The sequence below is a fragment of the Neurospora hispaniola genome (assembly GCF_033458365.1).
Source record: "Neurospora hispaniola strain FGSC 10403 chromosome Unknown B0T23scaffold_3, whole genome shotgun sequence".
NCBI lineage: Eukaryota > Fungi > Ascomycota > Sordariomycetes > Sordariales > Sordariaceae > Neurospora > Neurospora hispaniola.
The window spans coordinates 136,746-164,540 of record NW_026944408.1 but is presented as its reverse complement, the minus strand read 5'-3'; the positions used below and the strand labels follow the sequence as shown (position 1 = coordinate 164,540).

At 48.1% G+C, this 27,795-nt stretch overlaps 5 protein-coding genes across 5 annotated transcripts; 3 read left to right on the top strand and 2 right to left on the bottom strand.

Moving 5' to 3' along the window:
- The first annotated feature begins 38 nt into the window (after window positions 1-38).
- Window positions 39-4,708, top strand: B0T23DRAFT_102324 (uncharacterized protein). Its single transcript, XM_062831712.1, has 3 exons — window positions 39-311; window positions 387-3,369; window positions 3,421-4,708. The coding sequence occupies exons 2-3, from the start codon at window positions 421-423 to the stop codon at window positions 4,531-4,533; spliced, it is 4,062 nt and encodes a 1,353-aa protein (XP_062693560.1). The 5' UTR covers window positions 39-311; window positions 387-420; the 3' UTR covers window positions 4,534-4,708.
- A 2,672-nt stretch (window positions 4,709-7,380) lies between these two features.
- Window positions 7,381-10,239, top strand: B0T23DRAFT_439399 (uncharacterized protein; the record flags this gene model as incomplete). Its single annotated transcript, XM_062840686.1, has 2 exons — window positions 7,381-7,992; window positions 8,057-10,239. The coding sequence occupies 2 exons, from the start codon at window positions 7,381-7,383 to the stop codon at window positions 9,998-10,000; spliced, it is 2,556 nt and encodes an 851-aa protein (XP_062693559.1). The 3' UTR covers window positions 10,001-10,239.
- A 94-nt stretch (window positions 10,240-10,333) lies between these two features.
- On the bottom strand, window positions 10,334-14,304 carry B0T23DRAFT_334742 (uncharacterized protein). The gene is made up of 2 exons (XM_062835784.1): window positions 13,884-14,304; window positions 10,334-13,804 (listed from the first exon to the last, which is right to left on the bottom strand). Exons 1-2 carry the CDS (start codon window positions 14,007-14,009, stop codon window positions 10,781-10,783), a joined length of 3,150 nt encoding a protein of 1,049 aa, XP_062693558.1. The 5' UTR covers window positions 14,010-14,304; the 3' UTR covers window positions 10,334-10,780.
- Window positions 14,305-15,613: 1,309 nt separating this feature from the next.
- On the bottom strand, window positions 15,614-19,681 carry B0T23DRAFT_102271 (glycosyl hydrolase family 71-domain-containing protein). Its single transcript, XM_062831711.1, has 3 exons — window positions 19,142-19,681; window positions 16,569-19,040; window positions 15,614-16,494 (listed from the first exon to the last, which is right to left on the bottom strand). The coding sequence occupies exons 1-3, from the start codon at window positions 19,220-19,222 to the stop codon at window positions 15,898-15,900; spliced, it is 3,150 nt and encodes a 1,049-aa protein (XP_062693557.1). The 5' UTR covers window positions 19,223-19,681; the 3' UTR covers window positions 15,614-15,897.
- Window positions 19,682-21,224: 1,543 nt separating this feature from the next.
- On the top strand, window positions 21,225-22,231 carry B0T23DRAFT_315024 (uncharacterized protein; the record flags this gene model as incomplete). Its single annotated transcript, XM_062834836.1, has 2 exons — window positions 21,225-21,715; window positions 21,802-22,231. 2 exons carry the CDS (start codon window positions 21,225-21,227, stop codon window positions 22,229-22,231), a joined length of 921 nt encoding a protein of 306 aa, XP_062693556.1.
- Window positions 22,232-27,795: the final 5,564 nt, after the last annotated feature.

Genomic DNA, 27,795 nt, shown 5'->3' with positions numbered 1-27,795 from the left:
AGTGTAAGACGCGTGCTAAAGTGGCAGAACGCGGTCACCCTGAACATCACTAGGTAAGATGATGCAAGCCGGAGCATCGATGCCTCCCCTCCCGCGACTCCTTTCAACAGTGAGCCCGTGTCGCAGCCAATGCACAGCCTGAATCCGGCATTGCAGCTGAGGACTTACTGTACCTCTATTAGGTCAATTGGAGTTCGCATCGATTTGATATTTGTGACATTGGATCCACCACCTTCATCTTTGATCAGAGGTACCGTCACCACTCATCATAACAGAAGCATGATTTCTGCCTGATAATCCGTCGTCTCCCAGTATGTCTCCCTCCCCGTAACCATTCTATCTCCTGACTTCAAACCGGCTACCTGAATTAACCAAATCATCTACAGTTCTCCCCCCAACGTGTACTACTACTACCACTCCATGACACCAGTCGCTGTCCTCGCCATGGTCGAAAATGGCAACTCTCCAGACGCGGCTCGCAAGCCGTTGCATCCCTTTTTTGCTCCGAACCGACAGCCTGCTCCTCCAGCTCCGACACAAACCCCTTCCGTTCCCCATCAACCAGACACGACCGAGGATTCCCTAATGTCCATCGACGAACCCGTGGGGCCAAAAGTTGAACATGACACCCTGGAGAAGGCAGCTGGGAGACGGAGCAAGCGCCGCAAGGTGTCCCCGGACCTAGAAGACGACCAGGACCACAAGAAACCAAAGACAAGGAAACGGACAAAACCCAATGTCGGCCCGGGTATCGCAACCCATTTTATCAGACTAGAAAAGACAAAGGAGGATGCCGGACAAGAAGAGGAAGAAGAGGATATCACAACCACGCAACAAGAGGCAGAGCTACCACAACAAGGCACAAATGAAATAGAAGCGCCTGTCCAGCTCGAGGATGCCATACCGGCTCCCGCACATGATGTTACTGGCATTATACGGAATCTGGTCGACGTCAATATACGATCATCCCCGCCGCCTACAGTTATCCCTCCTGGCGCCAATGTCGAGCCTCCAAAGCCGACAAAACTTCTCCGCCTCAATCCCAAAACAGGAACGATTGGGTCACCTCCCAAACCAAAGCAACCAGAGACAACCGAGGAGACACCGCCAACAATAAAGAGGAGGGTACAGCCATCACGCGTAAAGAAGCCAGAGTCCAAGGTTGTGACTATCAAGTATAGCTCCGAGTCGGATGCCGAGGCACGCACGAGAGTGGGCGAGAAGATTGAAGCCATTCTCAAGGCCCCAAAACAACCGCAACGGACCAGCCAGCGAGCCAAGAAACCTCCAGCCTCCAAGCCCGCCAACCCAAAATCTACACATCCCTTCTTTTCGGGGAAAGCCAAGGGATCCGCAGCTGCGCCCCCTGCTGCTGAACCCAAGAACGACAAGCCTACCACTAGCGAACCTTCGCAGAAGGTTTTCATGTCTACACCATGTTCGCCCAAGAAGCCGCGTGCTTCGGCCTTCACTGGACGAATGCCCCAGTTCGGTTTCACTAAAAACGTGCCCCTAAAGTTCCCTGGCGCACAACGCCCAGCATGGCCGTGGAAGGATATGGTACATGTGCGCGGAGACCATGATGTACCTATGGACCAAAACATTCAGCTGCCTTTGCCGTCCCGCAAATCCAAGGGCCAGTCAATCCAGGTGGACCAGCAAGAGTCGATCGTAAATCTGATTAGCACCTCAATGGGAATCGAGTCTGTAAAACAAGCTCTTCGCGACTTCAACACGGACGATTTCATGCCTGCACCTTCTGAGCTTCGACTTCCCACCAAGCACTTTGAGAGCGGGAGAAAACTACAGCAGCGCATTCTGCCGGAGCTCAAGACATTCAGGACAGCGCAAGCATCTGGCCAACTAAAAGCCCCCCCTCAACTTGCCCGCCTATACGACTCCCTATCCTTCTCCCTGTCAGCCTTCGATCAGTGCCAATGCGAAACCAGCAACTGGACACAAAAGTACGGCCCTATCCACGCCACCGAGGTCCTGCAGCCCGGCAACGAAGCCTTTCTTTTGCGAGACTGGCTTCGTGCGTTGAAGGTGCAATCAGTAGAGACCGGCTCGAACGATTCCGACAAACCGAAAAAAGCCAAGGCTGTTGGCCCTGGCAGGAAAAAGAGGCGAAAGAAGCTCGACGACTTTATTGTCTCTAGCGACGACGAGCTCGAGCTAGACGAAGACTCGGACGACGGAGCCAACTGGGCACCTAGTGGTTTTCGGGGCATCACAAGGAAAACCGTCGTCAAATCCGGGGACTTGTCCAAGAAAGATGCCTCCAAAATCGCAAACACACTAGTCATCAGCGGCCCTCACGGTTGCGGCAAAACAGCTGCCGTCTACGCAGTGGCTAAAGAACTAGACTTTGAGGTCTTCGAGATCAACTCGAGCAGCCGAAGGAGCGGCAAGGATGTGCTTGAAAAGATTGGCGACATGACCAGGAATCACCTCGTCCAGCAGCACCAATCCTCCTCCGACAAAGCTGGTGATGATCAAGAAGATGCCACTGCAGAGGAGGTTAAATCTGGCAAGCAGGCAACCATGAATGCTTTTTTCCGGCCCAAGACCACTGCAGCAAAACTAAAGCAGCCCACTAAGCCACCACCCACCAGCGAACCAAAAGAGGTCAAAAAAGACAGCGGAAAGGTCCAAAGACAATCCCTTATTCTCCTCGAAGAAGTTGACATTCTCTACGAAGAAGACAAGCAATTCTGGACCACCATCGTCACCCTTATCGCGCAAGCCAAACGACCCTTCATCATGACATGCAACGACGAGACTCTACTCCCCCTCCATACCCTCAGACTACACGGCATCTTCCGGCTAAGTCCACCGCCTACAGATCTTGCGGTTGATCGCCTATTGCTGGTAGCAGCTAACGAAGGTCACGCTCTCACACGACAAGCCGTCGCATCTTTATACGAGTCTCGCGGCCATGACCTCCGCGCCGCGACCACGGATCTGCAGTATTGGTGCCAGATAGGCGTCGGGGATAGGAAGGGAGGCTTTGATTGGTATTATCCGAGGTGGCCGAGAGGCTGTGATCTTGACGAGAACGGGGATGTGGTGAGGGTTGTTAGTCAGAGCACATATCTCAGGGGTATGAACTGGCTCGGACGAGACCCTGTGATCGGAAAGGCTACTGATGGACGGTTAGTGGAGGAAGAGTTACTGGAGCAAACTTGGGATTCGTGGGGCCTTGATATGGGGAGCTGGCAAGACTCTGTTGGGCTGGAACCATGGGCGGAAGGGATGCCTTCGTCTGGGGCTGGAAGGCTTGAGGCTCTTGAAGCGTTTGAGGAACTGGCTGATGCCCTGAGCGCAGCGGATCTCTGCTCTTCTCGGTCATTTGGAACACTGAACGAGGTAAGATATTCAATTCTCACATAATTGTGTTCGCTAACAGTAATATCACAGGAGCCACTAGACGCCACACTACCCGAGCCCCCAGCTAAAGCCCGCGACGACAACGTCCTCGGTCTAACGCCGCTCGATTCTCCTCCTCTTACTCTCCACGACTCCCTCAATACGGGTCTTCCAGCAACCATCAAATCGCTATCTCGCTCCGTTTTACGGTCGCGGACCTCATCACTCGTCCAACATCCTATATCCACTGATACCCTCCAGCCACTAAACGAATCCTCTGCCCTCAACATAATCACCAAATCCTTGACCAACCTCTCCCTATCTTCTCCCGAGCAACCAACTATCAACCGAATCGACCTTGCCTTTGCCTTTGACCCTATCGCCACTTCAGACTCCTTTGCATCCACGACATCCTACTTGGACCCCTCCGTCTTCGACCGCACCATGGGCCTCATAACACTGGACGTCGCCCCCTACGTGCGGAGCATAGTCGCTTATGAATCGAATCTGCAGAGGAGGAGGTTGAAGATGAGTAGTTTGCTTAGCGTAAGCGAAGGTGCTGGCACGAGTAACGCGGACGGAGGCGGCGTGGGGCCAAATGTGGCTTTGGGAACGGGGTTCAATAACCCGGGAGGGGGGACGGGAACGAAAAGGATGCGCACAACCCGAGCTGCACTATCAGCGCTGGAAGGCGGGGAGAGGAGTGTGAAAAGGAAGGAGAGGTGGTTCAGAGGAGAATTGAATCCGTTCCTGGTGGAGAAGACGGGCGGGAGGGGCTGGACTGATCTCACGCTCCAATACTTGGCTGACTTCCAACACTCTGGAAACGCTGTTGCTGGGGGGGAGGAAGAGATAAAGACGGCTGGTAGCGTTTCTGGCGCGTCGGAGGTGTCTGTTCCTTGGGAGGCTCAGCAGGTTATGTCGGACGTTGCCCCCGTGCAAACGGGCGTTGTACAGACAGCTAAGCCCAAGAGGGGTAGGCCGAGGAAGAATATGGCGAGGGTTGTCGAGGTCGACGAGGCTGCTCAACCCGACGAGCTAGCGGAGCCAATAGCAGGAGTAAAAGGTGGGGAGCAGGGAGTGGATGAGTTGGCGGGTGAGGCTACGGATGTGGCTACGGTTGCAGTTGCGGCTGACGACGGGGACGTTTCAATGACCCAGTAGGAAAGGGGACGTCGACGTCGTAATACGCGGCTGGCTGGAAATCGGTAATGGAGGTTGCTCCGACTAGGAATCAAGCAACATGACATAAGAGGCCTCGGTGTCCAAACCCGTCCTACCTGTAGTCTCCAACCAGACTCGAAGAGTTTCCTGTGACAACCGTCATATGGAAGGAGGAGACCCGCATGTGATGCGATAGTAGTACAATTCAATTGGCTACCTACCTAGGTATACTGGATACAACGTGGAAAGCAAGAAAAGCACCCTTCAAGTGCATTAACCGCGCGGTGCTTCACGCGGCGGAAGCATGTTAGGTATGTACCCTAGAGGTAGTTTGTGACACTCCACTGGTTCATCCGCTGGCATCAATATTTGGCGAGGAGCCGCATCCGCAAATGGAGATAAGACTAAAACAAGGCAACCACCAAATGACCCAACATGTAACTGTTTGCTTGCTGGTCTGAAAGAGAGTGAGGAGGCTTCGTTGCCTCAAAATGAACATGTCGTGTCTAGGACTTTTATGTCTTGTGAGGCTGACGGCTGACGGCTCAATCGCAGCGCTCACCCAAAGCAACACCGTCGGCTCCAAATTGCCAACCTGAAGGGGTGTGAATATGCCATTCGTTCGGTACATGTATCCCGAAACAGGCCCGGCTGGGTAGATAGAATGTAAGCACTTGACTGCCAGACCTTGACGGCACGGCAAGGTGTAGAAGAAGAAGAAGAAGGTGAGGTGGTGACTCAACCCTGAGCAGTGTAAATATATTGACTATTACGGTAAGCAGTGCGGTCTAGAGGTTATATCGACCAATGAGCGGATATTCAGTAGTGTGGGTAGAGGTAGAGGTAGGTAGTCAAAATGCACATTTTGATGCCAAGGGCTACCGAGTGTGTCACAGAAGAGGTTAAAGTTGCCTTTTTGATCTTCTGTGAGTTTGCCTGCGTTTCTAGGCGGCGGTAGAAGCGGTTCGCCTATCTGCTTTAGTTGCGTCGGTGTGTGTAGTGTACCACGGAGTCGTACTGTATGTCGGATATGCAAGATGCAAGTCATTTCCCCCGGTTGGTAACTGCAGTGAAGGTGGAGACGCACAAGCACAAGCACAAGGCGGTCGGTCGGTCGGTCATCAGACTGCATTGTACACTATACACCTTTAGTCTGGAGCTATTCCCATACCAGCCATCGGTGACTCTTGTACACTATGTCTTGAATGGAAATGGAAATGGAATGGAAGGGATGAAGAAGCTTTGGTTCACAGCCTCGCGAAGATGTGGGGAAACGGAAGACGTTGTGACGTGCACAGCCCGACCGGAATTACATAGTACTGGGGTCTTAAGCGGTGCCGGAAAAAGGCCTTTTTCACCTTGAACACGGCTTCTCTATACGATTTTGGTGGAAAATGTAGACTCATCATACGAGGTCTTGATGAAGATACGAGTCCAAACAGGAAGGATGTCAAAATTCATGTGTTTGTGGAAAGTGAATTGAACCCTGATTTTATCTGACGGTGATACCTATGTACCCGACAGTACTTGAAGTATCCGCCCGCTCCCTGTTCGAGGTACCAGTGGCGCAGCTAAAGTACAGCATGCTCCAGGGGCGTTTAACGGCGCCAAAGCCCAAAGACCCCTCCCTCGTTTCCTAACCCAGTAGATCCTCGATTTTGATTGGCCGGGGTTGCCCCTCACAAGGCACCTCGCTTAAAAAGGCCGGGTCCGTCTTGTCAAACGACGTCACCGTGCCAAGACAGGGCATCGAAACCCAAACAACGGAATGGACCCTCCAAGGTACGAATCGACACGGCATTCCAAGATCCGTTCGAATAAGTCGCCATGTCCGCAAGTTGAAGTATCCTTCAGTAAGTACTAACTGAACGGTTCAAGACAACGGACGGGTGGACGGGTCGAAGCAGGAACGGTTAGTACTAGTCGTTAGCCCTGATGTTTGTCTGTCTGTTTCATTGCGCCGTGTCACCACCGAGTTCCTTTCGAGGGATTCATAGTTTCATATCATACCCAGGATATGACACCCTTCCGACCCGTCTCCCCCTTTCAGGATTGCAGACGCCATGCCAGCAGCTTCCCTCGCGATATGTCGTTTGTTAATTCGCCTTCAAGTTGGCTGCCACCCACCCTCCATCACGGTGACCATCATCCAGTGGCATCAATTCCCACTCTCTGTACCTTCGTCATTGGTTGGCAACAGTCTCCCAGCCCAAGACTTTCGGATTCCCAACCTGACTGATTGCAGACCTGACAAGCTCCGTTTTTTCTCTTTCACCTCCCCAAAGCTCGCTCCCCACTATCCACATGTTTTTTTTGTTTTTTTTTTCCCTCTCCCTCTTTGACCTGACTTTCTCCATCAACCATCGCGGAATCTCCGGCGCTACCAAGGCAGGTGACGAAAAGGAAAAAAGCTTGGCCTGCTTACACCCTTGCTCCAAGATTTGCAGCCACACTGCCCCAGTTTGGTCATCGGGCAGTCTTGGTCAACAAGGGTCCGAATTTTGACCTGTCCCGGTCCTTGGCACGACCACTAACTCTCCGATTCCATACAACCAACCTTGGCTTAGCTGGAGGCGATCACCAAACAACAACTTTGTCACAGTAGACCAGACCTGAACTTTCCCCCGAACATCTTTCTCTCAGACGTTCACTCTCTGGATTCCATCATCTGGCAAAGTTCTGCAAAAACACCATTGAATCGCTGTTACATAACGCACCAGCAGCTTCAATCCACCACCGCACTCCGCTGATAGCACGAGAGCTAACCCACATACCTATCCACTGATTGTCCCCACGTGGGACCTTTCATCATAACACCAGACCTTTCACACTCCCCATTTTATTCCGATGACGGTTCCTCCTGGCGATTACTCAACCCCGACCGTCGAGTCCGTCCACGCCTACGCTCGTCAGTTACTCCGCGACGTCAAACGGGTCAATCATGACGCCGCCGACGACGCGCCCCTCAAGTGGATGGAGGAGGACCTCAAAGGCCTGCACCAAGCCTTGAAATACCTGCACGTTGAATCCCAAGATCAGGACTCGGTCCTCAAGGACACTTCGCGCGATAACATCTACGCCAAACGATTAGCCTCCGCCGTCGAAGACAGCGATGAAGCCCTGCGCGAAGTGGACGACATCCTCCGCCAATATGGCGATGGGGTGAATGACCGCCTGCAGTTGAGGCTGAACCTCTTGGATCTGGAATCCCCGACTCGCAAGATCGCCAAGCTTCTCGATGCCGTGCAGGTTCATAACCCGGAGAATGCCCAGGAGGTGTTGAACCATACCGATGGCAAGCAGCTGGACATGATCAAGGATAAGCTGGAACGGGTGGCGACGAGGATGTTCCAAAACCGAGCGTCTCCTACCACCGAAATGAGGGAGGATACTTGGCAGACCTTCAAGGAGGAGCTCGAAAAGGAGGGGTTTTCGCCCGAGATCCTGAGGAAGAATAAGGTTAGTGATACCTGTTGCGGTGAATGGACCTTTGTGAAACAGCATCATCTCACAATGGAAACAGGAGGTTCTACGAGCGTATATCCGCGAACTCGAGGCCAACCAATCCCCTCACGCCGGTTCACCGCCGTCCGTTCGTGGTTTGCTCGATCACCATGCCTCGTCCAACGGTCAACAAGATAGTTCAAGGTTTCCAGACTATGACCCCAAGGTACCACGAGCTTTGCAGCCGTTCCATCACCATAGGACCCCTGGTCTCAACAGCCAATACAGCTACGATGTTCAAACCCCAGACGCTTCAGACTCGGATTCCATCACTGGATCCCAAGCAGGTGCCTTGATCTCAACCCGCGACCTCATAGATCTCGACAACCACAACCCCGACATTCTCGCCGCCCGCATGGGTTCCATGCAACTGGCCCCCTATCCCACGGGAAATGACCACCACTTCGCCTCTCCCGGTACCTCGCCCAGCAAAGGACATTACCTCACCCCCGGCGGCCCTCCACCGCTCGCCATCCCCGGCAACAAGTCCCAGTCCAGCAACGGCATGCTTTCTGCCTCTTCCTCCGCCGCCCAGTACGGCACTTCCCCTCGCTACGTCCCACCCCTGGCTATGCCGCCCTACCCAGATGCACCACCTTCTCAAGGGCCACCAACCACCGCAGCATCGTTCATGTCACCTGCACCCCCAGTAGGCAACGGTATACCCAGCCCCAAGCCCACAACTCCTCGACAATACACCCGTCTAGCACCAGACGGCAAGGGCAAAGAAATTCCCATAGAGGCGAAATGGACCCGCATCAAGCGCAAGCTGGTGTCTCCCGAAGTGCTCGAAAGGGCCGGCGTGCGCTACGAAGCTCGTCCCGATTTTGTTGCTGTCCTAGGCGAGCTGACCAAAAAAGACATTCTTGAGTTTGCCAGACAAACGACCGAAGTCAGGAATGCCAGGAGGTATGCTGCTGCTGCTGCTCAGGGGAGACACAGTACCTGGCCTACACCCGACACGACCAGTGATGGCCGCCGCCGACGCAGCGCAGAGACCCGGCGGCACTCGGACAGCAGCAGCAGTGAGTCCTCAGACACGGACGACGTGAGCGACGATGCATCTGCTGCTAGAAGGAGGAGACACCGTCGGCGGCGGGCGAGTGATGCATCAATCAATGCCTCTACCAACCAGGATGCCCAGACGGCCGGTCAACCGGTGATTGTGTCGCCGCCGGCAAGTGTGAATGGAGATGATAACTCAAAGGTCAGCAGTAGTATCACAAGCCCTAGCAGCAGTACCACAGCCCCGAAACCGATTCTCAAGAACAAGAACACGAATCATGTCCGGTTTGGGAGGGATGGTCCGAAGGAGATTAGCCCTGGGGAGTATGCGGAGCGGAGGAGACGGGAGGAGGAGCGCGAAAAGCGGCGCAGAACCAATAGGGATCCGAGCAGGGACGACCGTGACCGTGACCGCAGCAGGCATCGGGATGATAAAGATAGGGACAGGGACAGGGACAGGGACCGTGATCGAAGTCGAAGCCGTGTACGCCCACGAGATTTGGTTGGGGCGGATCTTGGAAGGGACCGTGACAGGGACCACCACCGCGACCCTTCTCGCTCGAGGAGAGATCGGGACAGAGAAAGGGACAGGGAGCGTGATCGTGACCTCCGGGATCCTAGAGACACCAGAGACCGGGAAAGGGAGAGAGAAAGGGACCGTGACCGCGACCGTGAAAGAGGAGATAGGGATCGCGACAGAGATTCTAGGTACCGAGATGGCGGTGGCGGCGAAAGGGACCGTGACAGGGACCGAGATCGAGACCGCGACAGGGAAAGGGAAAGGGATCGCGGCGATCGTCACCGCTCCTCCCGCCACCATGATCGGGATCGTGATCGGGACCGCGATAAGGAACGGGAGCGCAGAGAACGCAGCGAGAAGTCGAGTAAGAGCGCACTCATTGGAGGCGCGGCGGTTACGCTGCTGAGTATTTTGACCGAGGCCAGTCAGCATTTGTGATGAGGACTGAGAAAGAGAGAAATAGAAGGGTTCATGGGTTTTGATACGATACTTTGGCTGGTTTGGACATGATGGATATACCACGGGTTTTCTGTTTGTAACGATGACGACCATGTACAGCTCAATTGAATGAATGACTGGGTTTGTTTGTTAGTTCAAGACCTCGATCTAACTTCTATAAACGTTTTGTGCTGTGGATATGCTTGTTCCAATATAAACTGCACCAAATTGGACCTTGCTAGTAAGGTCCTTTCGGATCCCTACGTAGGTACCTACCTGGGTAGCCATGTTGATTATGTGAATATGCTGCCTGTGAAGTAGGATATCCTAAAGGTAACATTTAGATTTGGGACAATTTTGAAGCAATTACGTGCAGAGTGTCAGTAGCAGGTACTAAGCAGATGAATAGACCAGTACTAGACCAGGACGTGGAAGAGGTAACGATGCATAATCCCTATGAATAAACAAAGAGTACCTAGGAAAAAGATGTGCCTAATGAGATGATAAAGACTGTGATAAAGACTAAAGAAGAATAATTTAAGCCATGATCAAAGTACGTTGGATGATTTGAACAAAGCAGAACCCACGAACAAGTTCCAAGCATCGCCACGTCTAAGAAAATCCATCAAATATAGAAATTTCCAAGGTTACCTAGGTAGTAGGTAGAGATATCAAACAAAACCTGAGGTAGCAGCTAAACTGAAACTAGAATGCTTCGCTATATGTTAGTAGTACTGTTGCTCATGACTCTCCCGTTCCATCATCACCTCGATCGAGGTTTTATACCCCCTTCGACCTCCTCGTAGTCCTCTTCCTCCCTCCATACCCCTTCTCCCCATGCGCAGCATTCCTCATCGTCCTCCCCAGCCCCGTTGGGCTTCCCATGCCGTGATCTTCATTCTCCCTAACAAACGCATCCAAGTCTCCAATCGACACTGTCGTCTGTTCCTCCGCCGCTCGCTTAGAGACGGCGGCGGCGAGATCGGTGGCTTTATTGTCGCTGAGCTTGGAGAGGAGCTTCTGCCTGGCCTTTCGGGAGTCAATGTCTTGGTAGTCTACTTGGGTGGGGGGTGGTCCGTCCTTGTCGTCTTTCTTGGAGCGGGTTTTGCGCTTTGTTGTTGAAGCGGTGGTGGTGGTGGTGGTGGTGGCAGGCGCGGCTGCTGGGGGAGTGGTCTCTTTCTGCTGCAACTGTTGAGCATGGCGACCGGAAGTCGAAGTTCGAAGGGATCTAGCTTGGCGCTCTACTAGCTCGGCTCCACGAGGAGGGGGGGAATCGGCTGCCTGACCGTCCTCGCTTGCCGCTGATACGTTGCTCATGGCTCTCCCTAGGATCTCTCGCTTCCGTCGACGGGGTTTGCCGGTAACGGATCCGTCATCGGAGCGCACGGAGGCGGCTTCGCTTGGTGCTCTTGTTACCGCGGTCATGGCCCTGGCCTCTATTGTCTCTACAGCCGTGACGGAAGTGCCTCTGGCCCCATGTGCGTATGAGAGAGCGCTGGTGAATGACGTTGCTGCGGCAGTTTCCATGCTGGCCTCGCCGTCACCACCGGCATCCAACAACAAGTCCACCAATCGATCCGTCACCTTTACCTTCTCGGCCCTTTTCTTCTCTTCTGCTTCTTTGAGCAAGCGGCGGCGGAGTTCTTCGCCGGTTTCGCCTGGGTCTTCTATCACCGGCTCTTCCTCCAAGGCTCTAAGCTTGCTCGGCGATTTAGACTGTTGTCGTTTGCCGGTCTCTCCCTCGACAACGACTGGCAAGTCGTCTTCGCCAGAGAGGGGGAGATCGTCGTCGTCCGCTGCAGACTCCGCGTCAGAATCTGCTATCTCGCTTCGTATCTTGTGTAGTGATTTGCGTGGTGGCTGCTCCTTTTGTTTTTGATTTGAAGAGGAGGCGGGCTGGGAGAGGTTGGAAATATCGGTTAGCGGTGCGCCAGCTGATGCTGCCGACTTCTTCTTTCCAGGTGTGGTATTCGCCGTGCTTGCTTGCCGCTGACTCGGTGCTGTTTCGTAGCTATCGTGGGACTCGTCTATCGCCGGTGCTAGCGCTGGCGTTGTTTTCGTGTTCTTGGGCTCTGAAGCTGAAGATCTCATCTTCTCTCGGATAGCAGAGGTGAAATCCGAGGCGTCGACGCGACTGCGTGATTTGCTTGCGGCGGCGGCAGCTGGTTTGGGGAGTAAATCCTCATCGACGCTCTTTAGCTTGGATTGCTTTGTTTGCTTCTCCATAGGCTTATCCTGCCTAGGGACCTGGCTGCCCTTTGACGCCGGTGGTTCCTCGGAACGGATCTTCTGGTTGAGTTCGGGGAAGAGAAAGTCCTCAATAGGACACTTGAACCCCGAATTGATGCACGTCCACAACCATTCTGCCGTAACGATCGGTACCTTCCACCGGAGCGCCATGTCGAGTTTCTGTTTCCTTATAACTGAAACCGACGGTGCTACGAGAACAGACACATCAGCCGTGAACCTCTCTTCGTACCTGGCACCCAATTGCCTAATAGCTTTATCCACATGGTTGAGATCGACGCCCGTAAACCCTGCTGTCGAAATAGAAAGTGTATCGAAGTCCGGAATGGGAAAGGCGCGAAACGGCTGGCCGAGGGCATGGTCGTGGGGGTCGAAGAAGTATTTCTTGTGTAAACACCGTTCGATGTAAAACTCGGTAATGATGTAGACGTTGGGTGGAAGGCGGGGGTGGCTGTCTGGTTGAGAGTTCTGTGGTACGACGAGGAAGCGGTGAGCCATTTGGGCGCCAGAGGCAGACGCGCACTCGTCAAGGGTTTGACAGACGACGCCGCCTAGGGAAGCGACGGTGTTGATGAGGATTTCGGTCTCTTTGGGGGCAAAACCGGCAATGTAGAAACAGCAGTAGGCAAATATGAACTCGTCATGTGGTATGCCGAACGACGAAAGCCTCGAGCCCTGGGTGTCCACCGATTGTGCTTCTGGGCCCGAAGGCTGTTGTTGGCTCGGATCGCGCGGGGCGGGTGCTGAGGCAGGCGGCTGTGGTTGAGAAGCTCCGGTAAGGGGAGCCGGAGCAGCAGCAGCAGGCGAAGAAGTGGCTGCCGGGGGTACACCCAGGATGCTTCCCCACAGACTATCCCTCTGGCTGTTGAGCTTGATACTAGCAGTCTTTCTCAGCTTTCTCCTCCCGGCTTCTTGTCCCTCGGCGGCGCTTTGTCTCAGTCTTTTGCCCAGGGAGGGAACGCGGCCGCTTTGTCTGTTCCAAGCACCAAGTCCTCGTTCGTCCTGTGGCAGAAGGGGATCGTAGTACTTCTCGTCTAGAATCAGGCCACGCTCGACGCAATCGTTGATCCACTCGACCGAAACAGTCTTAGTGCCCCAGTTCTGAGCAGCCTGGTACTTGCGGCCTTCTGGCTTGTAGACGACGAGGTGGGTGACGCGGCGGGTCAAGTCGCCCGTGTATATGCCGCCGCCCTTTTCGACCATGTCGATGATGTGCTGGCGCTCTTCGGGTTCCATAAACCCGGTGGAGCAGACCAAGAGTTTTCGTCGGGGATGGATTGTGCCATCTACTAGGTTCGGCTCGCCGCCGCCGGTCTCGAAGGGTTTCAGCTCCCATTCCTTCTCGAGGGCGTTGAAGTCGATGTCGGCGTCTTCGACCCAAAGCTTCCGGAGGGCTTCGATCCAGCCGGCGGCCATGGCCTTGACGTCGGGGCGTTCCTTTGCGACATGGCGGTACTTGGGCGTATCGTGTTCGCCGACGATGAGATGGGTACAGTCAGGGGTGAGGTCGTGTTTGTGCTTGCCGCCGAGTTCTTCGGTCTTGTTGGCGATGTCTGTCTGTTGGTTTTCACAGAGTCAGTTGGCTGTCAAGGCTGCGGGGAGGAGGGCGAGGCTGAGGGCGGCAGGTGGGTGGTACCCTTAGTTCTGGCGAGATGCTGGTGCAGCACACGACGACGCCCTTGAGAGGATGGGAAGGATCAAAGAGAACATGATCTGATGAGGGCGATCCGGCGCGCGATGAAGACGCGGGATGGTTGGACATGTTTGTCGCATTGCCCGGTTGTCTTTGTGGAACTGAAAATGAATGGAATGTTTTAAGCAAAGGAACAGGGCAAGGCGTCGGGTGAACTGCAAGTCGAAGCACTGGCGTGGTGGACCGCGAACACCTCTACGGCTTGCGGGTGTCAGTGAGCAGCGCGTCGCGTGGGCACATGACTGCGGGCGGCCACCCACCCTGCAGGGCACTTGACCATTGTGGGGCTCCATTCAGCCCAGGGGACCCAGGGTTTAGGGTTGGGGTTACATGCCGTCCAGCCCGTCCATCCTGGTTCGTCCCGTCTTCCGTCCGATTTTCTTCACCATGGAAGTCTCAACCCTCAACGACATCATCCTAGGTACCAGTGGAGACCAACTTCTTGCCCACTTATGAGTTATGTCAAGCCTCGAATCCAGGTCATGTTCCTTTTGCAACAGCGGCATCAGACCACCAACAGCGCCCCCGCGGCCCCGCTTAAACGGCAGCAAGACACTGATACGGCTTCCCGTCCTACACATCACGTCTTCGACCAAATCAATTCGTCGGTCCAAAACTGACTGATTGGTTTACTAGCCCGAGACCTCTGGCTAACTTCCCTACCTTGTGCATTCTCGGTCTGGATATTGGGCTTGCAATTCATCAGTGTTATTTCAAGCCGAGTGGCTCTGACTCACCACAACGAGATCAGTGGTTTTCACCCTCGGTCCTTTCCGTTTCTAGCTGTCCGCAATACATACAGCGAATCATAATCTGATATCCCTCGTTCGGCTTTGAGGAAACACAGTGATTGGCGCACAGGGCGGAGCTATCCTGAGGTTGTATCGCATTCAGATGCACATGAGAGACCGTCAAAAGCCTCACACGCTTACTGTGCTATCAGTGGCCTTATCGCGCCTGACCCTTAAAACTCCTCGTCACGGCAACATCGGTTTGAATTTGCGCCTCCCTGGATTTTGTGGCCAGATACGTTCGCTTCGGTGGGATGGACACTCGGAAGACCAAAGTAGCTTCCCTTCTGGGAACATGGCAATCCATGCTGGAAAAGCAGTGAGGGCCGATGTGCCCTCTGCCGACTTGCTGTCTTCTCTTTCGCCGACCAGTACCGCGGATGTCTTTGCTTCATATGGACCAACAAAAGAATGGTGTTTAGCGGTGCTAATTCGAAAACATTATGTTCCAATTCTTCTGCCAGCTTTGTGGCACCCGCACCAAGAATGCCCAGCAACATGGCTTCAATTCGTCTTAAACTTGACTATGGGCTTTCGCCAGAGGGAGCTTGAACAAGGTGCCATCTCCCATTGTTGTCATGACTGCAGACCCGGATGATAGCATTGCCAGTCCCCGTATCGTTCATGCTGTTGAGGCACTCGAGGCTCCGGCGTTCGGGGTACACTCGTCTCGTTCAATGGCGACATGTCGCTTTGTGCCGGTATAGAGGCACCGACCATATCTGGCCGTCTCTACCTGCGCCCACTGACCATTCGTTTATTTCCAGTTCCTGAAGCAATGGTTTGCAAGTTGCGTTGATCATCACGGGCACGACTGCGGAAAACAAGACAACGCTCCATGCTCGATGGGAAACTACTGTATTTTGTTGCTGACATAAATGGCCATCGACGTTGAACTGGGCTGCCAGGCCATCTTTCTCCCAAGTCAGACTGTTACATCGCGCTGAGCTACCTAGAGGTACGTATGGGGTACTGAGAAAAGTTTTGTCGCGTCCGAGAGCAACGCTCAGGGCTCACGAAATCCGGGTGCCGTTTGGAAAATCCAAGATTCTTTGCTCGAGACGGTTACGGACGCCATGGGAGTGGTCAAGGGGATCCAATCGTGAGCGATTCCTGCCACGTCCAATTTTCTAAGCTGGCACCCCTCCGTTTTCCATCCGTTAATGCTATCTTATACAGGCGTTGATGAGCTTTTGAATCTTACTGTCATTCTCGACAAAGATGTTGCCGAGTTTTGCAACGCTGGAGGCAGGCATGGCCTTCCGTGCCTGGCCAGCCTCAGCAAATGACTTCTCTGACCTTCCACCTAGTACGTTGCCTGCTCCAAATCCTATCAGCATACCCATAATGGCAAAGGGCGCCGATGCCGGGTCCTCGACTACATCATAGGCAGTCAGTCCCACATTGCCCGCAAGGTCTATAAGGGCAACGATACGTGAGACCATGGCAACTCCGCCGAACAGGGCCCCGCCAGCCTCGCCGACGATGGGAATGACCATCAAGACGATACCCAAGATAAGCAAGATGAGTTTCTTCTTGTTTTCTTCGATAATGTGACCTCCCATCTTCTTGATCTCGTTCATGTTGTCGATGGCTTGTTGTAGCATGAAAATGGGCATGCTGGCCGCAGTGACAACATCTCCGCTATCAGCTTCAGTAGTGTCGGTACCCACCAGGAAGTACGCGACTAGCAGACTGTCGACGAGGGCTGTCATGTTTGCCAAGGCCGCCTCCAGCACCACTTTTGGGTTTGGCACTGAGATCTGTTTGTGGGTAGGTGTACCCATGTCAGTACTTGTCTCTCGAACCATGCAGGCGGAGTGAATTCTCAACTTACATCCTTGGTGTCGATAGCTATGGGGAAGTTGGTCAACGTCTGACGAGCTGGCCGACATCCGCTATTTTTACCCTGGCCACCGACGTGGGCTCCATCGTCACCACCAAAATCCTTGCACGCACGAGGAAGTTTAACATCGCCGAAAGTAATCCATTCCTTCGCTATTCCGAGTTTGTCCAGGACCTCAGCATAAAAACCCGTTTCGTTACGCAAGGTAAATGTAACATCCCAATCGTCTGACGGTAACATATCCAAGCCAACATGTTCACAAGCCGTCTTCTCATGCTTATGCCCTTCATATGTTAGAACACAGTCGAAGTATTTGAGTCCTGGCGAAGTACGAGTTCCCGGATTGACGAAGGCCTGCAACTGCGGACTAACGCTCTTCTTGACCCAGTCTTGATAAACGTCGAACAAATGATCGTATCCTTTTGTGCTCTCCTCATACTCGTCTTTGAGGCCTCGGAGGGTACGAATCAATATCTGGAGTGCCCATCTGTTCCAGCAGACGGAAGGAACTGATCCAGTATCGGCCGCATGAACGAGATCGTCCAATGTTTGCGGCACCTTGGAAGGATCGCAGGTCAGGTCCTCAATGGGCTCCAAATCCGTGTATAACTCCTCAATCGGGTCATAGAATTCACCAAAGATCAAATCGCCGTCATACACACCATCCTCGTAGCAAACGTCGTCTGGGCAGTAACCACGCTGGCAGGCAAAGCTACACAGGCCATAGTCAAGCACGCCAGGTAAAGGCTTGGCGTTGGATGTTGTGTTGGGGTCGAGGATGTTGGCGAATCCCCAGCCAATGCTACAGATGCAGACCCTGAGCGGGCAGTACCCATGACGGCAACTAAAGTCGCAAAGCTGATCAAAGTATTCTTGTCCTCTCTGCGACAAGCCAGCGGTGCAATATTGTGGTTCGAAAAGGGATTGCGGCCGAACTGGAAGTGGGACTTTCGTAGTGACGCAATATTGGTGAAAGTCAGAGCAGTTGCCATAGTTGCAGGCAAAGGAACAAAGCCCCGAGACACTCTCGTCTAGGTCTCCCCTGGGATATCCCTGGACGCCTGTGGCCTTTGGCAGAGTAAGGGGCTTGCCCAGCCGTGTGCACACACAGGCAGTACTGGGGCAGTATCCCAACGAGCAGGTAAATTCGCAAAGGTCTTTGACAAGATGCATGCCGGTTCCGTTGACACAGACAGCCTGACTGATATCTGCCACTTGACCTTCGATGGGCGAAGGGGCTTTTGCACCCACCACATAGGCGTTGTAGTTTGTGAAACCATTCCAAAGATGACATTCATCATGGATTTGGTTGCCGTAGATAGTCAGGACTGGGTCACCGGATGTGCCATAGATGATGATCTTGACTGGGCCGCCACTGGCAATCTTGCATTCACCTAGATACATGCCGGCCCCATCGCCATCGGGACCCTGATAGACCGTACCAGCCCTGATCGTACCGCCAACGTTGCAGGTGACCGAGTCTGGCGGGCCGTTCAGCAAGGCAATGAAATGTATTTTGTGGTCCAGTACCGCCTCAGGTTCAAATTCGACCTGCAGTTGGGAGGCGGTATTGGCGACTGTTCCGTTGTGGTCACAATTCGCCGGATCGACCAACATGTACCAGGCCACGGCTTGCTCATAGTCAAGCCTGGACACATTGTTCTTGTACATGTCGATTACAAACGGTAGGATATCACGCCAGGCGTCGTGAGGCAGCGTTCCGTAGTTGTATGGTGCCCTGCCAATGTCGAAAGCTGCCATGGCGTGTTCTCTAACCGGACCGATGTAGTGAGACTCCCCGTAATCGTTCCAGGAGATGATCTGGACGAACTCTGGCTGCCACCACTGCGCCTGGATCCAACGGTCGCCCCACGCTCGGTCACCGCGCCAGAGCCAGTTCTTGTTGTACCCAGGTAGATTGGTGTAGAACCAGGGTGAAATCGGCATCATGTACGGCTTTCCGTTCAGATATTGGGCGTACGAGGCATCCGTGTACGTGTACATGTCCCAGTCTCCCCAGGCCCATGCCGCCCATGAGAAGAGCCCGTCAGCGACACCGCCTCCTGCAGCCATTGCTTTCATGGCCCCCAAAGAAGACCAATCAGGCATGAAGAAGCAGGATGTCTGGCTCTTGATGTCGATCCAATCAGTGGCATGTTCGGGACCTTCAAAGGTCGACACAAAAGGCTTGCCGTTGTGGTGATAGTAGGCGCTGCTCGAAGCATAGGTCGTAATGTACTTGATCACCGTTTCCTTGGGCCAGAACCCGTTGCCGGCGTAGTCAAATGAGAAGAAAAGTTGCATGCCTACGCTTGCGGCGGCGGAAAATGCGGCTGGGAGCGACTTCTCGTTGACCGGGTCATCATGGGCCATGTTCAAAGCAAAGGCGTCGATGTGTGCCTTCTTGGCTAGAAGCATGTCCTCTTGCCAGTCACTCGTTGTATAGTTCTCCGTATTGCCAACCTTCAAAGAGCCAAGTTAGAATCACAACCTTAATATATGTAGAGGTAGGTATACCTCTATTGTTCTGAAGTACACCAGTTGGGATGGGACCAAATTCATACCATGAAGTGGGCAAATACAGCTTTTGCCGTGACCTGAGTCACGATGGTGGCAGCAGCCACCGCCAGAGTTAACCACCGCATTGCGTCTCAAGCTTGCTGGTGATTAGAGTTCGTTGACAAAGGTAGATACGCTAGGTAGAGGTAGGTACCAGGTAGGTAGGTAGCGAGAGGGTAGAGGTAGCGTAAGGTAGGTAAGAACGGGGGAGAGATAATTTGAAGGAAGGATGAGTGAATCTCTCAACGGGTGTCTGCAGCAACCTTGGGTACATGTAGTTGTCTCTTCCAGATCCTCTACCTCTAGTAGTTCAACTTTTCAAGTTCTTGCTCGACATACGCAACGTAAGGCCAAGTCCATTTCTGGATACCTCCATGCTCCGGATGTCAAGAACGAAAATTAGGTACCTCTATTTTCAACTGTCCGAGGCAACCAACGGAAGCACATAACGGATGATCGGATCCACGGAAGCACTAAGCGTCAAGTTGCCGGAGGCCCGGAGTCCAGGTTAGATAGAGGTTTCGACTCTCAAGATTGATTTTTGCCTACAACCTAGGTTGAATCTCAACTGACCTCTAGGTACAAGTCAAGTCACCAACAGCATGCCTCTAGGCTTAGATAGGTAGGTAGGGTAGGTCGAGGGGGCTTGCAGAGTCTTTGGAATGCGGTCTTCGTCACATTCACACAGAATTCTCGGTCGACTACCAGCCCCAGACCATTACAATGTAGTATATGCACGCTCGTCAAACCGATATCCACAGACCAGCTTCCAAACTCCGTTGGTGAGGGTCCTCTGCTGCCGAAATCCCACCGACCAAACATCTCCAGTCTGGTCCAGACCTTTTCTCCCTTCATCCTGGATCGCTGGTGGTGCTACATCCCACTTGTCACACACTAGAGGTACCTGATCCATGGTGAGAAAAACAAAACAATCGGTAAGAAGATTCTCAAGTTTGGTGCCACCCAAGTACCTAGGTACCTCTAAGGTAGAGGTCTGGTATGTACCCACTTTGAATGCTTGAAAGGTTTCCTACGTTCCGGTCGGTACTACACTAGGTAGAGGTAGAGGTAGGTACCTAGGTACCTGGTAGGTAGTATTGCATCCATTACGTACGTCTGGGTTATGTCGAGGTAGGAACAAGCCCCAAAAGGTAGGGTAACCACGACCCACCAAAAAGCCGAAATTTATTCCTAGAGGTACCCTAGTGTCAATACGACCTTTGCTAGACGAGACTCGGACTTGAATGATATCTGGTACCTGCCTGTCTAGTACATATACCTCTGAAAACTAGGTACAAGGTACCTACCTACCTAGAGGCAGTGGTAGGTGATCGTATGATTAGGTACCTCTAGAGGTACCTAGAGGCGAACAACTACAAGACAGCCGAACGAATCAAACCCACTGGAGTTTGACATCAAATGAGTGACACAGTTGATGGGCTATCACGTGTGAACATTACCTGGAGTTGACATGGGTTGGAATCTCGCACTAGGATCTAGGTTGTATCGTTCGAAGACTGCGGACGCCTGAAGCACTGGGAGGTACCTGCTGATGCTCGTAAACCTGGCGACCCGAATCTTCGCTAACCCTAGAGGTAGGTACCTTACCTACAAGGTCGGTACCTACATAGAGGTATTTTGTGTCTTTAGAACGAGAAGATGTGACATGCCGGTCTATTCGTACCTGTCAATATGTCATGAAGATGGAGGTAAGATAGAGGTAGGTAGAGGTACATTGTATGGATCCGGGCAAGTATTACATACCTCTATGTAGCACGTTCAACCTGCATGGTGGTACCTCCAGGGAGAGGTAGAGGTAGGTTGAGGTTGGATTCAAGATAATACTTAGGTACTTCGTTGAGATGATAGGTGCCTGGACACTTTTGTATGCTCATGGAATTATACTTTAAGCAAGCTCTTTCCCCTCTGTTTTGCCGAGGGCCAAGGCATACCTTGTACCGTACCTATCTACATGCCCGGTTGATACATTTCTTTCATCGTATCAGTTCTCATCTTCTCTCGCTATCTCACGCACAACTCTTCATTCACCTCCAGACCACCCACCGCCAGGCCAACCACACCATCACGATGCTGGCACGCTCAGCATGGACCTGGATCGTGCTCATTGCGACGTGGGCTAGTCTTGTAGCAAGTAAGAGTCCTGCAGCTGCCTACGAGCTGATTTTCGGCTACCACGTTTATAACACTGCCTGGAAGTATCGCGGCGCAGGCCAGGGGATTATTTATCGTCAGCTCGACCCCGAAAAAGACAAAACTCTCTTCAAGCAATCTTATGGCCAGAAAGGACATAAAGGAAGCCTCGCCGAAGGTCAGATGGATTGGAAAGAGTTTACCCTGGCTTGGCTACGCAACAACAAAATCGGCCCTCAGAACATCCCAGACCTGGATCCGACAGATCTGACTAAAACGGCCCAAAAATTGTGGGAAATCCCAGGGTCGAAATTCGTGAAGTTACAACTTGCAACAGGCACTCTTTCAGAAGTTCGTGGCAAAGGACCCGAGTATCATACCGTGCTCAAAGGCTGGTCAGACATGGTCAAGGAAGCTCGAGGAGCACTGTAAGTACCTCTAGACATACCTACCTCTATTATTCCCAGTCACATAGCAGACACGATGGAAGTTTTGCTGACCCTTTTGGATACAGCGGGGACTCTAAGATCGCGGCCGAACTCGAAGGCATACGCCTTGCCAGCGAAAGAGCCACGTTTATTCGACGAGCTGAATTTAGCCAGGTGGAATACCTAGGTGAAGAACTGGTGAAAGACCTCCCTGGGATTGAGATCAAAAGCAAGCTAGTCAGCATTGATGAGTTCAATGACGTCCGCAAGGTTGTTGATGTACAGGCAACTTTGACGGACCCCAAGAACAGGGAGAATATACCAAAAGCTCTTGGTCTGAGCAGTTCCGACGACTGGGTGAGCAAGTTTATCCAAAAGGTGGATCAGTATGGTATGTTAGTCGGAAAACCAGAAGAAGAGATGACGCGCAGTGAGAGGGCGGCATTCAATCATCAAAGAGTTTTGGCTACCGTGGAAGGGTTTCAGCGGGCTGCAGGGAAGAATGTATGTAAGTAGAGGTAAATAGTTGCTGAATGGACAGGAGAGGTGGGGGACAGTTATTCGAACGTGTTATATGTTGTAGGGGTACTCTATCGAACTCAGCATATTGCGTCAATCCCAATGAATTCAAAAATGCCTTGGCTGTAAACTGTGTTGTAAACACTGAAGTTTTTGAAAATCCACATTCATTTTTCCAAGGAGCCTGTTGACTTGGTAAGGTCAGGTATGTGAAGAAAGGAAGGAGTGCACTACACTGTCGATCTCAGTTACTACCCCGAGTCTGCGTAGGTACCTCTAGGCAGGCAACCCTAGTCGTTCTGGACACGAATGCCAATGTTGCATGCAGTTTGACAAAGGATTGAGAGCACCATGAATCCATCCCTACCAGCCAAGTCGAGAGGGTAGGTATGATGTATCTCAGGATGTAGCTCGGACTTTCGGAGCGGATTCGGCGTAGCCAGCGCCAGTACGAACATGAAGTTCCCGTCTGTCCGACGATGGGTCGCCTTTGGCTTCGGAAAAGAAGGAGAACAAGGTCCGTTGCAAACAGGGACCACGCGACTGCCTCTAGGTGGGTGCCTACCCGACTGGAGGACCCAGCCATCACAAGTCCACCAAGTACATCGGAAATGGCCGTTCCCAGCCTAGCAAGGCTGCATTATGCCGACCCCCATAAGGAAGGTGACCTGTTGGGTGGCATTGTTCAAGAGTGTACCTACCATGATTTCATGACTTTGTATTTCCCGTCAGTTTCCAAAAGCGAGCCGGGCTCAGGTCTCGACTCTCCATCAAGGTCGAGAGGGAAGCGCTTTTCAGGGACCAACAACCGGGATGTACATAATTGGTGTGGGTCCATAGAGGTACAAAGCACCTGTCCCTGTTTAACAGTTTGATGCGGGAAGCATCGCATGTATGACTATTTTAATTGACTAGAGTAGACTAGGCATAGCTCTGGCCATACCCACCCCCGATGGAGGCACAGGCGTGCCCTAGCACGTGCCTTGGCACGTACCTTACTCGCCCAGTCGCTAGACCTATAGATTAGCTATAGACTAGCAATAAAATAAAGAATTCCTATAAAGGGATTCCTATACGGGGCGGCCTTCGGCCACGCCTTTCTTCCTCTATTATTTTCTTCTTCTTTAATATTATAATATATACTAATATTATAATATTTAAAAACACCCGTATTACCCTATTAAATAGTAACTGCAATTAAATAATTGTAGTAACCTATTACGAACAATATACTCCTTACACCCATCTTCTAGTAAATTCGCTAACCTTATTATTACAAACTTACCAACCTAATTGTAAAATCGATTATCGTAAAACGCCGACCCTACAATTATAATCTCTTAAATACATAATTACTCGTTATAAAGATAGTATCGCGCGCTTCTTACACTATAATATTGTACTTACGTCGATTCGTATCGAACGAATATATTAAAACCTCTATACCCTTTAATTTAAACTTTATTTAATCTTTAATATAAAGGGTAACTTATAATTATTTTATTGAAAGACAACTATTATTTTCCTCCCCCCTTTTTACTAATTTATTAATTATTTATTGTAAAAATAGTACTAATAAAAAAGCTTCTCGAATTTATTAGTCGCTCGTTATAATAATAGTATTAACGAAATTAAATACTTTTATTTATCTCTTCTATTATTATTCTAATCCTATTACCTTCTAATATTATAATTATAAATAAGTGAATTTATACTAACCTTTTTAATAACTATTATTTTAAACCTTATAGTTAATAAAAACCCCCTAGAGTAAATAACTTTATATTATTCGTTTTATAAACTATTTACACCTTCTACCTATAATATTAATTGTTTAAACAATTAATCTTCAATCTTCCCTTAATTTTATATTAATAATATTCCGACCTATAATATAACCCAAATTTAAATTAGTCCTTCTAACCCTATAACTATTAACTAATCTAAATCCAGCTTCGTTAATAATTTAATCTCTTCAATAACTAATACTTTATTATTATTTAAATTATAATAATCCTCTACAATTAATCTACCCGAAGCCTTCGTATTGCGATAAACCTCGCTTTAAAAGCGTAAATTATAATATAATAACTATAATATTATAATTGCCGGCTAGGAAGAGGATTCTAATAACGATACTTCCTATAGTAATATCCTTAACTATATAATTAATAAGAAGTTTTAGAAATAGTTTAATAATATAGATATAATAATTAAGGGTATTAATAAAAATATAAAGTAATTTAAAATTAAAATATATAAATAATTTATAATTTATATTAGAAATGCCTACGTATAAAGCGATTGTATTAATAAATTTACTATTACTATTATTAAATTCGAATCCGATATTTTAATTAATTATAAAAAAATTATAAAGGCTATTACCTCTCTAACTTTTATTAAAAATATTAATCCTACCCTACTTAATAAAAGAAAAGGTAGAATTATTAAAATATTAGGATATTTCCCTAATATATAGTCCGAAGAATCGAATATTATAATTATTTATCGCCCTACTAACGAACCCGTTAATTATAATAACGGAAATACTACTCCCAAATATAATATCCCTACTATAGAGAGTTTTAATAGAGATGTCCCGCCTATTGAAGTCCTCCCTTATATATATAAGGACCCTAAAATCCGTAAATATATCCCCGTACCTTAAAACCCTACTATATATAATAATAGCCTATTAATCCGCCCGTATATTCGCCTATATTATAATCCGCGCCTTACTAAAATAATAAATAATAATAAGGAACTTACCGTATAGAATTTTATAGAATAAATTAACAATCTCTATAATTATAACAATAATTTACGCCGCTTAATAGAAAGGTAGGCTAAAATATATATTAAATATCTATAAAAAATCCGGGATTTATATACGAGAAATACGTATATAGTAGCCTTTCTAGACCTATCCTATAACGAAATTATTAAAATAATTACTAAACGCACTACTATAAAAAATATTAACAAAGTTAATTCCTCCTCCCTAATTAAAATTATTAAAGCTATTAATAAGGTTGCCTACGCTACTACAAAAGGAATTACTATACTTACTAATAAAGCTAGAAGTAGTAGTCCTCCTTTAACTCCTAGAATCCGGCCAATCGCCGCTACCCCCGGTAACCCTAATAATAAGAATAATAGTAATAACGAAGGCAAGAACAATAAATAGGACTTTCCTTTCGAATACTTCAATATTTACAACCCCTATCGCATTCCTACTATTTACTAAATTTATAGTAACCCTAATAATAAGCCTAAACTAAAATATAATAATATTAGAACCTTCAACCTATTTACTAACAATTCCGAAAATGTAAGAATAATTGAAAATAGTAGTAATATTATTTATATTAATGTTACTATATTCGCCGACCGCCTTAATATACTATTAAAAAATAATTATACTAACTCTATTAAAAAATAGCTAATCCGTATATAGCCTACCTTCCTACAAGGAACAGCCTATATATAATAATACAACCAATTAGACCCTACTAAAAGATAGTATTATTATAAATCTATAAACGATTTTATTAAAATTTTAGTAAAGAGATTTATACCTAATTTAATTACCGTAATAAAGAAATTTAATAAAAGTAAATTATTGTTCTATAATATTTATAAAAATAAAAACGCAATATCAATATACGTATTAAAGCAGCTTCGTCTAACTCGGGTTATAGGAATTCTTTCTAAAAATAAAAATAATTAATATAATATTATAATTTAAATTTAGAATAATATAAGTATTAATATTAAAATTATCCTATATTCTCCCCCTTCTTTTAATAAAATTAAAATTTATTTTAAAGAAATTAAAAAGAGTAAAATAATACTATTCGCTATTACTACAAATAAATATACTAATTACGGGCGATAAGAGTAAAGTAAATCGTCTAATTAATTGTTTAATTATAATTGTAACCGCAATTATTATTATAATTACAACCGAAGCAATAATTGCAATTAAAATTACAATTATAATAATAACTATAATAATATTAATAATTATAACCGCAACCGAAATAATAATTGTAATTATAATTGCAATGATAACTGTAATTATAATTATAATAATAATTGTACTTATAACCAATCGGATAATTAGAATACCGGCCGTACCTAAAATTATAATAATACCCGCGACCGTAGCCGCAACGCTAGTAGAAACCGTACTAATTATATTAAAGAGGACGCTACTATAAATTTAAACCATATTAACTTTATAAATAATTTAGAGGGATATAGTTTAAATACTTCGGTTTATTATATATATAATAATTAATTAATTTATTCTAAATATTTAAAAAAATTTAATTTAATAATAATAAAGTAGTAATATATAAACAAATACTATGCTATTATTACTATTAAAAATAATAAAATTCCTACCGTCTCTCTCGGTTCCGATTTTTATAAATATTAGAAGTATAATCGAGAGTTCCCCTCCTAGAATTAATTATTTAAATATATTAACTCCTATAAAGGAAATTTAAAGATCCTCGATAATTAAAATATAACGTATTTAATTACTATTCTACCTATTTAAAACGCTATTCCTTAAATGGACGAATATTCCCGGCGGGGCCTACTCTCGGGGTTTACCCACCTCCGAATTTTTATATAAGCTACTTCCGAAATAATATTTATAAAAATTTATATAGACTTAAGCGCTAGTAAAATAATTATTGGACGTAATTTCCTTAATACCTTCGATTATAAAATATTTATTAAATTCTTTATAAGGGTAAAAGGAATTAATAGTAAATTAATAAAATTAATAGAATAAGCGACCTTTATAATTTACTTACTTAGTATAAATGTTAAAGGAAAAGCGATATTATTAAAAATAAAAGTAATAGGATAGGTAATTAATAAATTCGAATTTAATTTACTCCTTACTAACTCTTTCCTTTATTTATAATAAATAAATATTAATTACCGTACCCTAAAAATCCGCCTCCTGCAAAATAATTTTAGTATAGTATTTAAAATTCTAAAGCCGTTTAATTAATATATAAGAAAAGTAATTATAGCTAAGAAGATAATTTTATAATTAGGAGAAGAATGTATAGTACTAATATACTATATAACTCTATTAAAGGATAGGAACTTTCTTTTTAACTCTTCCTACCCTGCTATTATTAATATTATTATTAATACCCGCTTTCTTATAATTACTTTAATAAAAAATACTACTAGTAAAATACTAATAATTCTGTATAAATAGAAAATTAGTAGAATTATAGAATATAATACTAATAATTACTTTACTATAATATAGATTAATATTTGTAATATAGCTATAGCCTCCTAAATACTTAGCGTTATAGAAAATAATAATTTAAATATCGAATAAATAATTAAAATAGTTTACTAAATATATTATATCCTAGCTAATATTAATTTTAACTTTAATATTGCTACTCTAATTAATATAATAAATACCCCGCCCGTGGAACCTAATACTAGCCCTCCTAATGCTAGCCTAGCTTCTACGCTAACCGAAATATAACTTTCTTATTCTAAAATACTAGAAA